General features: G+C 37.0%; 1 protein-coding gene across 5 annotated transcripts in view; it reads left to right on the top strand.

The window, feature by feature from the left end:
- grin2db (glutamate receptor, ionotropic, N-methyl D-aspartate 2D, b) overlaps positions 1–14,025 on the top strand; it is a 297,610-nt gene that overhangs the window by 165,630 nt on the left and 117,955 nt on the right. For all 5 annotated transcript variants that reach the window (XM_073925936.1, XM_073925938.1, XM_073925935.1 and 2 more), the window contains 2 exons: positions 2,989–3,195; positions 10,057–10,323. In XM_073925936.1, coding sequence (XP_073782037.1) covers positions 2,989–3,195; positions 10,057–10,323 — 474 coding nt within the window. The remainder of the gene's footprint in view (positions 1–2,988; positions 3,196–10,056; positions 10,324–14,025) is intronic.

Below are 14,025 nucleotides of genomic sequence, written 5' to 3'. Positions count from 1 at the left end.
GCTGACATATTTGGGACAGAGGGTTTTACAAAAGGGGATTTTGGGTATCTCTTTTTAGCACTCCATATATCACTACAAACAGCTAGAAACAAATGACAATTTCATTGTTTGTAGAAAAAAAATGTTGTGTACTATGAGGCAAAATATGTAAGAACATATCCATCTGTAAAACTTTCAAGTCATGTGTACATTCATCGGCCACTTTATTAGGTACACTGTCCAACTGCTCGTTAACGCAAACTTCTAATGACATGGCAGCAACCTAATGCATTTAGGCATGTAGACATGGTCAAGACGATCTGCTGCAGTTCAAATCGAGCATCAGAATGGGGAAGGTGATTAAAGTGACTTAAGTGATTTAAGTGGTTGTTGGTGTCTGACGGGTTGGTCTGAGTATTTTAGAAACTGCTGATCTACTTGGATTTTCACGCACACAATCTTGAGGGTTTGCAGAGAATGGTCTGAAAAATAGAAAGTATCCAGTAAGCAGCAGTTCTGTGGGTGCAAATGCCTTGGTGATGTCAGAAGTCAGAGGAGAATGGCCAGACTGGTTCCAACTGATAGAAAGGCAACAGCAATTCAAATAACCACTCGTTACAATTGAGGTCTGCAGAAGAGCATCTCTGAACACACAACACATCCAACCTTGAGGCGGATGGGCTACAGCATCAGAAGACAACACCAGGTGCCACTCCTGCCATCTAAGAACAGGAAACTGAGACTACAATTCACACAAGCTTCACACACAGAATTTGACAAATTTTCTTCTGATGGATACTTCCATTAGGAGAATGTGCCATATCATAAAGCTTGAATCATCTCAGACTGGTTTCTTGAACATGACAATGAGTTCACTGTACTCAAATGGCCCCAAAGTCACCAGATCTTGATCCCATAGAGCAGGGCTATTCAATTGGTGGCCGCGGACTGAACTCGGCTCCCGTGGCAATTTGTTCCGGCCCTCCAAATAGTGTGACCAAGACATCTAAAATAAATTTAGTTCAGTCGAACTAAATAGTTATGAAGTGTTGTGCATCTGTCCAGTACAGCACAAGCTGTAGTTGAAGGCTGCGCAGAGAGTGAGTCACCTGACATTAAGCAAGTGGCGCGAGCAGCTGAAAACATTTGGATGTTTGTAGAAAAGGCCTTTTGTAAAATGCACTGATATCATTAATAGGGATGCAATGATTAGCCGATTTCACTATTAACCCCACTTTTATTTTTTAAAGGCTTCACAATGCCGCATTTCTGTTGCATGGAAAAAAAGCTGCTGCAATTAAACAAAATTAGGCCAATATACACACGCATTGGATTAACTATAGCAGCAAGCTTTTGACATATTGCGTCCTTTCCGCTTGCAAGTACATTGTTTCTAATGTAGACGTGCGCATATTGGGAGCGGTGCGCACATGGCTTGCAAGCAGACTAACGCACACGCGCCCTGCAGTTGAGAAATTATCACAGTAGAAATGATCTCACGCTGTAGTAGTAAGAGTTGTGCGTGGCTTTTAGTGCAATGTAAACAAAAGATATGTTTGATGAATTATTACAAATTATAAATTATTAAAATAATTATGTATGTATGAACTCAGATAATAACAACAGTTCATTTAAATTCTTAGCTAATATATAGCTTAAAATTAATATTAGACAAATATATATTTTTTATTTTTTGTTATTTTTATTTATTCATTCTTGTTCTGTCATTTATTTTCATTGTAAGATTATCACTAATGTTTAAATCAAAAACTTTTTAAATTATTTTTAAGTCGTAAGCGAGAAATGGACTATTTTATTTTTTTTTTTTATTAATATTTTGTGCTGTATTTGGTTACTGAGCAGCAATAAACAACACTGAAAAATATAAGCAGTCTTCTTGTTTTTTTTTTCTAAACTAGTAGTGTTTTAAATTTAATAAATGCTTAATAATGGTGATAACTGTGAAACCATGATTATTCTTCAGACTATATAATCATACAACCACAATCTATAATCGTTGCATCCCTAATTGTTATGCAGTTTAAAACAGAACATATGAATGTGTCTGAATATAGAAGAAGCCTACTTAAGCAATACACTGATTTTGTGCCTTGAAATACAACATTTGGTTATGCTTGTAAAAAAGCCACATTGTACAAGGCATGGATGTTATGCAGTTTCAAAACACAACATGGTAACATTTTAATGTAGGAAAAGTCAATGTGGGTGTCTTTATGAGCACAAATTCAGCACATGAGCTCTCATATGCTGTTGTGTCATCACTTATTTTGCAAGTCATATCTCTCCAGCCCCTCGTTTGGAATGTCTTTCATGAACTGGCCCCCATGACAAACTAATTGAATAGCCCTGCAATAGAGCACATTTGGGATGTGGTGAAATGGGAGATTTGCATCATGGATGTGCAGCTGACAAATCTGCAGCAACTGCACGATGCTATCATGTCAATATGAACCAAAATCTCTGTGGAATACTTCCAGTACCTTGTTGAATACATGCCACAAAGGATTAAGGCAGTTCTGGAGGCAAAAGGGGGTCCAATCCAGTACTAGTAAGGTGTACCTAATAAAGTGGCCAGTGAGTGTATGTAAGTGGTGCTGAAGCAGAGATTTATGGCTCTGCAGGAGAAAAAAAAAACATTTTGAGAGAACAACCTTTAAACATATGTTTTGTAATTGAAATCTTCAGTCACAAATTTGAAAAATTCTATAATAAACACTTAAAGTGTACTTTGTTTCCTCTAGATTGAAAAAAAAAACATATAAAAAGCCAAAAGCCTAAAATCTCAATAATAATAATATAAAAACCTAGGATTTTGCAGGGTAGACTGTGATTTTACTTTCAGTGTCTTACCTGAATGCTTTGTTAATTGTGATCTGAAGTGCGAACACAAAAGGAGAGACAAATATGCGCAATTAAGCATGAGCGTTCATTCATAACTGCAGGGGTCAATGTGGTGTGAATGTGAACATGAATGTGAATTGACTGCAGGTGAATGACAGCAGTCCCAGGACGCTGCTCTCTCAACTGTGTGACCTGCTGGCAGCCAGACCCCTTCAGGGACTTGTGTATGAGGATGAGAGACCCCTCCCGCTTGCCACCGGCCCCCTGGCACCGATGCTAGAGTTCGTCTCAGCCCAGACCGGCCTCCCCATTGTTGCTGTGGGAGGGGGAGCAGCTCTGGGCAGGGTACCACAGGTAATGCCGTTTACTGAATTGAAATGTGGTCATGTTTTTGTTGCTCTGCAAGAATACTTTGTGAGATACAATACAGCAGTTCCCCAAGCAGAATTTTCAGTGTTTATGTTGGTCATGCAATTTTGCTGACTCGACTAAAAGCTAGCTCACTCTACAGGACTGCAAGGCTACATGAATCACTGTGGTTTTGCTACACAAGGTTTCTTGTAATTTTGTCAACTTCAAGTTATAAGCTTTTGTCTGACAGTTTTGTCATTATTGTGTTATTCACATATTCTTATTTTGTGCCACCTTATTATGTGATTTTATTTTATTTTTCTTTTGGTAAGGGGACCATTAGTTTAGAAAGCTAAAACTTTTTTATTCACAAAGTTAACTCCAAATTTAAAGTGCCAATCAGCATCTGAGAGACCAAGATGAGTGATATTATGGGCTCTATCATACAATAGTATTTCATATAAATAATAATACGCAAGATTTGTTTGGCATACTTTGTTCCTATTTTCAGACCAGCGCAACCCTAATTTTGATGTTTTGAGCCACGTTGGTTAAATAGCAAATTCATTTGCGCCAATTTGTGAACTCATAGGAGGGCTGGTTGATAAGAGAGGTGTGTTAAGGGACATTTTTAATTTTTGTTCAGTTTATTTATGACAATTTGCATTTGTATAATATTGTTATTATTATAAGTTATATTTAGTATATACATATTTATATTTGTTTTAATAAAAGCTTGTTTAGATTTGCATCACCATATTGGGCAAAAGAAAGGGATATTTGGATATAACTCAGTTTTTTGATCACATTTGGTTATTAGTGTTCATTTATTCATTAGCTGGAAATTAGGACTGAATTTAGAAATAGCGTTAAAACAAATCTTTGTGCTTAACAAACAAAATTAAATTTGTAGGCTAGGGCTGTGCTATTTGGGAAAAATATCTAATTGCAATTTTTTTGACAGATTTTGCGATTTAATTTGCAATTTAATTTTGTAGTCAAGCTTCAGGTCAATAATCCGTAAAGCCCCATTCACACAGGGCGTCAGCATCAACGATTTTAATAGGTGACGTCAGGCATTGCCGAACTGCATTGTGGATCCATCTGCGCCGCTTCAGTGGAGTTGCTCGCTGCAGAAGCTGGGACTTTCTCAACTTTTCAAGTGCTGACGGAAGCGTCAGCCAATCAGATCTTTGAATGCAAATACACCAGCTCAAACAGTAGCCGTTTGCTAACTAATATCTTTGGCTGACACTGCTATGACCATTACATCAGCCCCAACTTCAGACACGCTCTCTGTCAAGCGTTGATGCTGATGGCCCGTGTGAATCGGGCGTAAGCCGTGGCAACAATTCTGCGACAGCTCCTAAAAATGACCTGTTTTTGTTTGGTGTCTGACTTTGAAACCAAAATATTCTCATATTACCAATGCTGTTTTTCTTTGATATTATTTTTCTATTAATGCTTCTGAATCAGCAGACGCCAATGTCACAATTGTTCACACGTTTCTGTTTGTTTTAGTTTAGTTGCGCAATTCTGATTAGGCAGAACGAAAGTCTACGTACTCAGTTGGCTAGTTAGGCTATCTCACACAGACAGCAATCATGCATTTGCTCTGGAAGGGGTAAATTACATAATACATATATATTTTATGTCACAGACTCTTGTGATTAAGCTAATCGCAATTTTGCGATTCGATTTTGATTAATTGCTCAGCCCTAATGTAGGCTAATGGATGTCTTCAGTGGAGTGAGTTTCCACTGTTTCCTTATTCAGGAAAGTATTGAAGTAAGAAAGTAAAGAAGCCAAATGGAGGAGGCGTGTTCTTTAAATTTTTTGCTGCAGATGATCTGTTTAACTGTTTTCTCGCTAGTGACAAAAACTTCACCATGTAAATAACAAATGTGCCATGGCGTGACGCACCTGATTCTTAAAGGGAATAGGTGATGAGGTTCTGATTGGTTTATTGCATGTTATTCCCAAAACACTCCCATAAATTATTACGAGAATAAGCACAACCCTGTTAGACCATGCGCCACGATGCAAAGTGTATTTTTCCATCCGTAAAATAGCAAAAGTGTATTCGAACACACCCTTAATTAGGACTTGTGCCTAGATCGGTAAAATAGAGCCTTAAGTCTGATGACAACATTAGACTTAACATCAAGTCTAGTAACATCAAGTATAAACTTATGGCACTAGTGGTGTTGCGTTAAAAATGAAAACAATATATTTTTACGTAAGCTTGTAAACCCAATGATTTAGGATCTACAATATTAAATGCAGTGCTCATAAACATTTTACTCTTTTCAAAAAAAGTGATGATTTAGTGGCGTTTTATGGCATTGAAAGGATAGTTCACCCAAAAACGACTAGTTTGGAACAAGTGAAAGGTGAGCGATGATAGATTTTTAACATTTGAACTGATCTCTTTAAATTAGATGAAATGTATTTATTTATTTATTTATTTATTTTTATTATTGGTATAAAAGTTTTTGCATTGGTAAAGTAATTTAAATATCTTATATATAACTGTTTCACATTCTTAATCACTAATAAGCCTGTTTAAATTAGTGACACTAGTAGTGCAGTGTTAGGAAAAAATAAGTAAAATTGGATTCAGTGTTTTATAAAGCATTATTTCAGCCATCACTGATCTCTTGAAAGAAATTATAGTAGCTGCTTTCTGTCTAAACTAAAGGAGATTTAAACTCCTTAAAGGTTCCTGCAATATTGTGATTAATCACCTACCAAAATCCTACATACAAATAACATCTGCTCTGGACAAAATGTTTAGCATTGCTCACTGTTGACTAGGGTCAGACAGAATCTGTGTGAATTTTTTCCTATTTTTGCTGAATCTGCAGATTTTTGCTGAATGATTTTGGAGGATCATAACTAAAAACTTTATATATGAAATAAATAAAACATTTTTTAAACTTTTATTTAATGCTAACATTGCAAATCTAATTAGATCCCCTTATTTGGTAAACAAAGCAAGTCTCTCATATAATAGATCTACTTTAAGGCAGTATTTTAACTGTATTTTAAATAAATTATATGAACATTTTCAAATTAGTCAATAAACTTAAATAATTAAAAAACTAACTAAATAAAAAAAAAAATTACAAACGTTTACACAAGAAAATAAACTTGTGACTCAATGACGGGCTAACAATCTGCAGAAATCTGTCTACTCCTATGCTGCCCCATGGCCATTTGTTGCCTTGGTATGCCCTGACCATTGTTCCATGCACAGTGCATCCAGAAAGTATTCATAGTGCTTCACTTTTTCAGATTTTTCACTTTTTCTGATTTTTCTGGCTGTCCTTGAGTGGCCCAGCCAGAGCCCAGACCTAAATCATATTGAACAAGTCTAGAGAGATCTGAAAATGTCTGTAAACCATTGCTTCTTATCCAACCTGATAGAACTTGAGAGGTACTGCAAAGAGGAATGGGCAAAAATTCCCAAAAACACGTGTGCCAAGCTTGTGGCATCACATTCCAAAAGACTTGAGGCTGTAATTGCTGCCAATACAACAAAGTATTGAGCAACGGCTGTGACTACTTATGTACTGTATATATGATTTTTAAGTTCTTTTTTTCTTTTTTAATAAATTTGCAACAATTTTATAGAATCTTTTTTTTCACATTGTCATTATGGGGTATTATGTGTAAAATTTTGAGGAAATTAATAAATTGAATCCATTTTGGAATAAGGCTGTAAAATAAAAATAAAAAATGTGGAAAAAGTGAAGCGCTATGAATACTTTCTGGATGCACTTCTGATTGGCTGGATTAGTTCTATGTCTTCATTACACTGCACACACTTCAGGATCAGGAAGTGACAATATCAAAAAGGTTTAAAAATACTGCAGCATCTGTGTCTGGTCAAAAGACTCAGATCATATTGCTGACCTGCTCAAATGTAATGAGCAATGTTGATTCCAATAAACACCAGATGACATTTTTCTGTGTTTTTATTATTTTTTTTTTTTGTCACAAACCTTTGAAATCTGTCAAAAAAAAAAAAAAAAAAACCTTAAAATCAAGCCAAAAGTCATGTAGTGTGAGCTTGCCTTATCTCTGTAAGCTTATTGGATTGAAAGTGTGTCTGAGCCTTAGTTCATGCATTGCTACACTATTGACAACCTAAATTTCTCTAATGTGATCTTACTCTAAGTGGATATAAATCAGAAATCAACTAGTGATTATTCCCAATGAGATTATATTCGCAGTTCTATGAATCTGGCTCAAATTCTTGTATCGATTTCACTGGGATTTCAAGGAAGAAATCTTCCAATATAGACTGGTGCCAACTCACAGAATTAAAGTCTACAGACAGAAACGTGTACAGTTTGAAGTATTTCCTGTAACCCTGTGAGGTTTAAGCTAGTGTCAGCAAACACTAAGTCAAATATCCCTTAAAAGCTCTTGTAGAACGATTGATTCTGTATCTGAAGTATTGCTCTCTTGAAATGAGTAGTGTTTTTTTCCTGATTAACTGCACTGTCTATGCCATTTAATAGCATAATAAAACTGGTCCACTGAGGATTTCTCAGAACAGACCTGTTTCAGATGCATTTGTGCTGTACTGAATTATTTGACGATGTTGTTTTTATTTAGTTTTTTCAATATTAGTGTTTCTTTTGACTGTAGAAATTCCTCACAAACAATGCTCTCTGCAAGCTCTTGGTGTTAATGAGCTCTAGCACTTGCTAGATAGTGTTTGGCTTGCTGCAGTGCTATACGGGCATTGTTTGTTAATGGTACCGCCTGAGGACGAGCGTTAAACGGACAAAGATAGGGCTGCCATCGTCTCTGTCGAGGCCTGATCAGGGCACTCCGATAACTGTAGGAAGGGATGGCATTACTAACATCCATTTGGGTAAATAGCAAGGCCAAGGGTCATGCATTACCCCTGCAGGCCATATAGTCTGCTCTTTTTTCCCCCTCTTGTGTTCACTCAAGTGCTTCGGTGTGGGTTTTGCGATTTTGCAAAAGAAGCCAAAGCTAAAGGATGTACAGTTTTTCCATTTGCAGATATTTAAATGAGACTAAACCCTTCTGATGATGTTGTATCGAGTCCTACATGCTCCCAGACCTACTTCCAGACGCCATGCCTTTGCAAATTAAATCGATTTGAGTCACTGAAGTGCCTCCCTCCTGTTCCCACAATGGCTGCATATCTCAGAAACTCTTCATAAAAAATTAAACTCCAATGATGCTTTATGGAGGCACTAAATAGTCTTCAGTCAAAGAAAACAGTTATGTTTCCTCTTAATTGCACTGCAGAAGTAAAGCTTTGTCTGCTGTTACGATAGTGGAGTGTCACATTAGAAACCATTCATTCGAAATGTAGTTCCCACAATGTCTTAGACTCGGACTCAACTTTATTATCCAGTTTAGGGAAACTAAAGTTGCAGCAAGGTGCCGTAAGTTCCATGCACACATTAACAAAATATTACTACACAACATACAATACGTAATTTTTATAGGTGCATCCCCCTCCTCGCTAGACTCATTTAAAGACCTAATAGCCACCCTTATTAAAGAATTTCTAATTCTATTTGTCCTGTAAATAGGAACTGAAAAAATGATGTCCTGATGGCAGCAGCTGAAACAGAGAAGTGCATAGGATCCAGGGTGCATAGGATACCCTGAGCTGTCTTTAAAACATAATAATGGTAAATTACCATTGGACAAGTTTGACTGCTTCACATGCACATGCGTCAAGCAACTAAAACAAAGCTTGAAGGAAAACAAACAGCGGTTTAGCATAAGCATTTTATTGATAATTTTTTCCACAGTTGGCATTAAGAAGGAACTTAGAACGTTATCAGACTAACATCTAGCAGCTAAATGTGTAAGGAAGAATATTCAAAGGTTTTTATTTTCATAATCATTGCAGATGTAAGTGCATATAAATGTTCTGATTGGCTGGAGTCGACGTCTCACCTCAGCGCGTTCTAATCGTGAACGGCAATTATTCTTATGCGTTCAGCATTCCAGCAAATTACCGGCAATGTTACAACTTCTCTTTCCGGAAAATTGCCGGAACAAATTTACTGATATTTTCAAAAAGGGCCTGTTCACACATAATCCCTTTCCATAAAATTCCTAATAATTTTCCGAAAAGTTCTGTATGTATGAAAGGGACTACTGTCAGCTCACACAGATCACATCACATAAGATTGGTAACAGGGCATTGTTACTTACAGCGCCACCTACTTGTCAAAAGTTATAAAACAATAAGTTATTTATATTCTTATATTGTTGCTTACATATCCAGTTAAATGAACTTTATATGTTTTCAGAACTCATTGTTTCACTTGATCTATTGCTATCTTTAGAGCTTGCTGCTCATGGCCTCTGGACTGCTTTGTCATTGTGTCTCTGGATTGCTTGGCCCCGCATTTGCTGCTTGCAGCTATATTTATATTTTTCTTTTATAAAAACAAAATTAGATTTGTCCGCATGTTGTGTTTTGGAGACGTACTGTATGCGTCACCATTTGGGACATAAGAATGGGACGTGTGTTTGGACATACCTCAGTTGTTTGACCACACTTCATTATGATTGTTCATTTATTCGTTTGCTGGAAATTAGAACGGAATTTAGAAATTTTCAAAACAAATCTTTGCACTCAACAAACTAAATTAAATTTGTTGGCTAATTGTCTTCCGTGGAGTGCATACAACACCATTTCCTTGTCAACAAAAGTTAAGGAGCAAAGGAAAGAGTAAAAGGAAAGGGTCATCTTAGAGGTACAAACCTAAAATGATCTAAGTTTCCTCAGAAAAAAAAAAAAAAAGTATTTTTTCTTGGGAAATGTGGTTGTTTACCTTTTTAATTACTTCGCAGGAGTCCGGCTCAATCTTCCTGCAGTTCAGCTCTTCCACCGCACTCCAATTGGAGGTGATCTTTGAGGTACTGGAGGAGTATGATTGGACGGCCTTCTCGGTGGTGTCCACCCGTCACCATGGCTACCAGGACTTTCTGTCGGTGGTGGAGGGTTTGACCGACGGGTCCTTCATCGGCTGGGAAAAGAAGAGCATAGTAATGCTGAATTTAACCGATGACCCGGGAGGAGTGCGCACACAGCGGTTGCTGAAGGAGAACGAAGCACAGGTAGAGAGGGAAGGTCAATGTGTTTCTGTCTCACTTATTTATTTAATCATTCACTTACTGTACTCTTCCACCTTCCCCCTTGACATCACTTCCTGTCCTTTAACCGTTTATTTGACTTTTCTTTTTTTTTTTGCTGTTGCTCGCATTCTCCACCACATCTTTCTGACCTCTCGCTGTCTTTCCATTCTAATTCTCGTTCTTCATCTCTACATATATATTTGTGTAATGCGTACGTGTGTGTATGTGTGTTGCAGGTTGTCCTCTGCCTCCCCCTGGCTCCAGGCTGTTATTGTTCTGTGTATGTGTGTGTTAGAGGGTGTTATTGTGCCTTGTGGGTCCCAGTACACTGATGTCAGTGTTAATATAACACAGAGCCTGTGGCGGTGCAGCCCAATGCCGTATGCATTAGATTTAGTCTGCAGTGCTTCTGTTCAATTACACACACACACCAAAATAAGTGTTGCACTCATACATAAAGTATCCATTTGTATAAACGTAGAATTTTACATAGTGGAATGTACAGAGTGCGCAATGGTATATTACACTGGCTGTGATGGCGGTGGTGGAAATGTGTTAGTTGTTATTGTTCGAGTGTTGTGCATCTGTTGTCTGAAAAAATCACTAAGTACAAAGTTATAGTGTACTTTGCAAACTGTGTTTCAGAGTAAACAGCTTTGTTGATTATAATGGGAGCAGATTATTTTTGACGTTGCAATGCGTGAGTATCACTGATTGTCTTCAGGTTGATTATACTGATGAGAGACATCAGTAAATCAGTGTTTGTGGCCATCTAAAGATTTTAGTGTATAAATATAATATATATGTACTGTTTATATTTGAATAATACAATTTATGAATAATAGGAATGTTCCCTATATTGCTGCTGTTTAGATTTTCATATATTGCATATATCATTATTATGTGTATAAGTATTGTACTATTTTTTACACAGTTTAATTGAAAATAACTGTTAAATTACATTTTTTTCTAGACATTATTATATCTGCGATAGTTAAAGATAATGACACCAAATTTTAAGTATTTCCGCCTCACACTGACCACACCATTAAATTGGGCGACAGCGCCACCTATGGGTCAAGATTTATAAGATAGTTATTAGTCATTCTTAATGAAACTCACAAATTCGGTAATAACTTTTGACCGCATTTGCTCAATTTGATCTCAAATTATTCCTTAGGTCAAGCCGACAACGTAGATACCAAGTATTCCTGAATCTGCCAAACTTCTTGTCCGTTTTGTTCGATACCATAGTTTTTCAAACTCCTTCAATTTTCACCAAATTTGACTTGGATGATTTTCAGGCCATGTTGCAGAAAATGATCAATTTTATGTTGATAGGCAAAATGGCTTTTGTTTACTGCATCGACAATTGTGCTGGTACAATGCTTAACTGCATCTGAGGCTGTATCTCTGCAATGCTTATACATATTGACACAAAACTTAATGTGTGTCATTGTCATCTCACACTGATCACATCACATACATTTGGTAGCAGTGCCACCGGTCGAAAATTTTAAACCAATAAACTATTCATATACTTAAGATTTTGCTTACATTTCCATTTAAATGAACTTCATATGTATTCAAAATTCATTGTTTCACTTGATCTGGTTCTCTCTGTAGAGCTTGTTGCTCATGGCTTGCTTAGTAACTGTGCCTCTTGATTGCTTGGCCCCGCAATTGCTGCTTGCAGCTATATTTATATTTGTTTTTTATAAAAACAAATTTAGATTGTCCACCTCTCGGGTTTTGGAGAAGTATGCGTCACCATATAGGACATAAAAATGGGATGTGTGTTTGGACGTTTATTTATTCGTTTGCTGGAAATTAGAACTGAATTTAGAACGTTTTGAAACAAATCTTTGCGCTTAACAAACAAAATTAAATATGTAGGCTAATTGTCTTCAGTGGAGTGCATACAACACCATTTCCTTTTCAACAAAAGTAAAGGAGTAAAGAGTAAAGGAAGAGTAAAGAAGCTGAATGGAAGAGACTCGTTCTGTACCCTCACGCTGACGATAGTTTAGAGTTCAGTTTTTCCACTGACTTCCACAAGTCTTCCATGTAAATAGCAAATGTGCCATGGTGTGATGCAACTGACTCTTAAAGGAAATATGAGATGAGACTCTCAATAGTTTAATGCATGTTATGCTCAAAACACACCCATAACTCATTAAGAGAATAAGCACAACCCTGTTAGACCATGCGCCGCGGCCCAAAGCATATTTTTCTATCCTTAAAATAGCAAAAGTGTATTCGGACACACCCTTAATACTTTTATGCCTTGCGCTTTAGACTTTGCACCTAGATCATTAAAATAGATCCCCAAGTCTAATCTAATTTATTTAAAGTTGACTTAAAACTATTGATGTGTAGGAAATGTACTGTTATCACATATATCCGCCTCCCTCATGTGGTACCAACCGAATGTGTGTGTGATTTGTGCATGTTTTGTTTGATGTTAAGTGCATTGTACACTCACTTGGCCACTTATTTTTGTATACCTTGTTTTTACAGAGTTGGACCTTTTTTGCATTCAGAGTTGCCTTAATTCTTTGTGGCAGAGATGTAACAAGGTGCTGGAAACACCTGGCACAATTGCGTCACACTGTTGCTGCAGATTTGTCAGTTGCACATTCCTCATGCAAATCACCCATTCCAGCACATTCTCTACTGGATTGAGGTCTGAGGATTGTGGACACCATTTGAGTTTAGTGAACTCGCTTTTATATTCAAGAAACCCATTTAAGATGATTTGAGCTTTGTGATGACATGGTGCATTATCCTGCTGGAGGTAGCAATCATATGATGGGTACATTTTGGTCATAAAGAGAGGGCATGGTCAACAATACCCAGATTGCGGTGGTTGAACAATGCTCAGTAATAAGAATCCCAGAGTGTGCCAAGCAAGCGATTCTCCCCCACATATTACACCACCAGCAGCATGACTGTTGATACAAGGCAGGATGCGTCCAGACTTTCATGTTGTTTATGCCAATTTCTGACTTTACCAACTGAATGTTGCAGCAGAACCCGAGACTCATCAGACCAGGCAAACTTTTTCCAAGCCTCAGTGAGCCTGTGTGAATTTTAATCTTAGTTTGCTGTTGTTTGTTGACAGAAGTGTCACCAGTGTGCTCTTCTTGTGCTTCTGCTGTTGCACATCTGCTTCAAGGTTTGATGTGTTGTACATTTAGAGATGCTCTTCTGCAGACCTCAATTGTAATTTGTGTTTTATTATGTTTTTTAATTGATATTGTTTATCTATTACCTCAAACCTGTCTGATCATTTCCCTCTGGGTTCACTGAGTTGATTAGGCATGAAACTCCCAGTGGATTATTTCTGAAATAGACCAGCCTGTCTGACACCACCAACAACCATACCATCTTCAAAGTCACTCGAAGGAATAGCTCACCAAAAAAAAAAAAAAAAAAAAAAAATCATTCACAGTACATATGACTTTTTTCTGTCAGGTTAACACAGTTGGAGTAGTTTTAAATGTATTCCTGGCTCTTCCATGCTGTTTAATGGTGTTGGATAGTGGCTTTTATTTTTAAGCTTTCAAAAGTGCATAAATCCATCATAAAACAAACCCATACAGCACATTATAGTTTCAAATTAAAAACTCCAGTCAGTGACTTTCCACAGTGGCTGAATGTCAGACACATGATATAAGATGA

Source organism: Danio rerio, chromosome 16 (assembly GCF_049306965.1).
Source record: "Danio rerio strain Tuebingen ecotype United States chromosome 16, GRCz12tu, whole genome shotgun sequence".
Taxonomy (NCBI): Eukaryota; Metazoa; Chordata; class Actinopteri; order Cypriniformes; family Danionidae; genus Danio; species Danio rerio.
This window is presented reverse-complemented; position numbering and strand designations above follow the sequence as displayed.